General features: G+C 43.7%; 1 protein-coding gene across 1 annotated transcript; it reads right to left on the reverse strand.

Annotated features, from left to right (window-relative positions):
• Positions 1-242: 242 nt before the first annotated feature.
• On the reverse strand, positions 243-1432 carry foxl2l (forkhead box L2-like). Its single transcript, XM_035657141.1, has one exon. The coding sequence runs from the start codon at positions 1388-1390 to the stop codon at positions 581-583; it is 810 nt and encodes a 269-aa protein (XP_035513034.1). The 5' UTR covers positions 1391-1432; the 3' UTR covers positions 243-580.
• Between the last annotated feature and the right edge of the window lie 1329 nt (positions 1433-2761).

The following is a 2761-nucleotide window of genomic DNA, read 5'->3' on the forward strand; positions in this document are numbered from 1 at the left end:
TTATAAATGCGTTATTAGAGAGTAAATCAATAAATGAGCGTATTTGATGCAAAAATAACATTTTATTTGAACAAACGTGGTGTATTTTACATCAAGTAAACATTCATAATCGAATAAGTCATAACTCATCAGTGCTTTAGTGTCACCAACTGTTGCATAGCAGCGCGGGGAATGGGATGAAACCAAACAAAAGAAATAAATAACATAGTCATTCAAAAAATAATATACATCATAAAATTGTAAAAAATCAAATTATAAAAAACACAAAGTAAAACGAGTTTATATTTTTGCAAAAAAAACAAACAAAAAAACAATAGCTGTCCAATAAAAGAGGCCAAACATAGGCTGAACCTCAGAGTTCATCAGCTGTATCCATGCAGTTCACACCGTGCCATTACTGAAGCTAAATGCAATGAGAATAAAAACCAACAGCTCATTTAACAGGTAGTCTAATTAACAATGAAGACATTTACACTCCAACTCATCCATGCTAACGTTACCTGACAACCGAACGACAGCTGAACTGAAATGGTTCAGAGATTAACTTTGGGTTTTGTGTACTGGCCATCAACTGTAACCCCTACAGGTCGTATGAATGACCCAGCGGCGCCTCCGCCTGCCTTCCATACGAGCTGAACTGCTGGTAGCTGCACCCCACGGAAGCGGTGCCTCCGTCGGGGCTCATCGGCTGGGTCACTCCGCCGTAGGGACACCCGTTGTGGGGGACCAGCACGGACGGGTGGCGGTGGTAAGCGCCGTATGCCGGGTGGTGGAAGTGTGGGGACGGGCAGTACGAGCTCACCGGGCCGCTAGGGGACACGCTGCGGGTGTGTCCGGTGATGACCTGGGGCGCTGGGTATCCGGTCGGCTGGGACGAGCCGGGCTGGCACAGAGCCCACGGGCTCACATAATGCTGCAGGTAGAGCGGGTCGGGATACTCCACGGGGTTCCCGGTCAGGTAAGGCACGCTCGCCGGTCTGTAGGGTCTCCTCACCCTCCTCCGCCGCCGGTAGTTCCCCTTCTCAAACATGTCCTCAAAAGCCGGGTCCAGCATCCAAAAGTTGCCCTTCCTGTCCCCTCCGCTCTCCCGGGGCACCTTTACGAAGCACTCATTAAGTGACAAATTGTGACGGATGCTGTTTTGCCACCCTTTTTTGTTCTTCTCATAGTAGGGGAACTTGGAGATGATGTAGTCGTATATTCCGCTCAGGGTCTGTCTCTTGGCGGGGCTCTCCTTGATGGCCATGGCGATGAGAGCCACGTATGAAAACGGCGGCTTCTCCAGGTGGCCGGTGTCCTCCGCACCTTGGGGCTCGGGAGGGGGCGAGTTGGAGCCGATGTCCAGGAGCTGCACTCCGCTGTCGGCGGGGGATTTCTCCTCTGCATCCATGGCATCCAGGTATCCGCTTGTGCGTCCTGCTGGGGCAATAAAAAGCTGCAATATCTGCCGCTAAGCAGGGCAGCGCTATGATTGTGTCCGCAGGTGCACACACTCCTCCCACAGACACTTGGCGCAGCAGATATTCTTTCATCTCGCCGTGTTTCTCACACCACTGTAAGGGACTACTGTGCAGTCGGGTTGGGTTAAACAGGGGTCACAGCACAGTGTTGTAACAGAAATCTAAATATTATCACTGTGGAACAGGACGATCAAAGGCAGAGTGCCCCATGTCTTTACGATACATTGTGTTGTTAATCATGTTGTAGTCGTTGCAACAGATGGTCACTGCGACCTTTTGATCAATCAATCAAGCTTTTTTTAAAAACACATTTACTTAACATCCATTTATGTTCAGTTTATAGTGTAATGATGCACCTGAGAGCTACTTTCAATATTAGAAATCTGATTTACCACTTAAAAACTAAACCTAATGTGTATATTAATATTAACAGAACTTTTTTATCATCAGTGAAACCCTGACATTTTTATCTGTCACCAGTTATTTAAGTTAAGTTATGCTCTTCAGTCAGCTGCTGATCATTTTTATTACAGGTTATTGAAGCACTTGTATATATATATATATATACATATATATATATTGTAGCCTATATATAAGGAAAACATAATAGGCTATGAAAATTATGAAACTAACACCCTGTTTTAGTTTATGTGTGTGTGCGTGTATTGAGATATTCTTACAGTTGTTTTTAGGAGATGTTTGTCCCGTTTATGATGCAGTGATGCACACACATTGTATTAACTCAGGGGCTAACAATGTAAGGGAACTGCGCCTCTTTTTGGGGACAGAAGATTAAATATCAGTGCTCTGCAAATGCATTGATGTGATTGGATTAGAAGATTTTGAGATACCTTGATAAATTAAAATTGCACTGCAGAAGCATCAAGGTAGCCAAAGACAGATCCAGAGAAATATTCATGGGGCAGCAAGAGGGTGGCATGGAGACTTTAAAGGGTGAAAGAAATATATGCTTATTTAATCACAAACAATCACATAGCCTATATTAATATTTTCTTGGAAAATCCCCCAAATGAAGATATTTTACTTCAAAACATAATATTATTGTGGCACATTACTAAAGCATTGAATAGAAATATCTACAGGTGGTGTTAGAAATGAGTACTTTTCCAAATACATCTTTTTCATTGAACTTAAATCTACGCTCAGTTTTTTTTTTAAACTTATTTTTTAAGATCTAAATTAGTGTTCAACTTGACAGCGTTTGACACCAAACTGGGGTGACCAGGCATTTTTTTAGGGGTGTGAGCTGCCATCCCTGCAAGATCCGCCCCTGAATAGCT

This window comes from Morone saxatilis, unplaced genomic scaffold (genome assembly GCF_004916995.1).
Source record: "Morone saxatilis isolate NCDOM2014 unplaced genomic scaffold, NCSU_SB_2.0 Contig15, whole genome shotgun sequence".
Taxonomy (NCBI): domain Eukaryota; kingdom Metazoa; phylum Chordata; class Actinopteri; family Moronidae; genus Morone; species Morone saxatilis.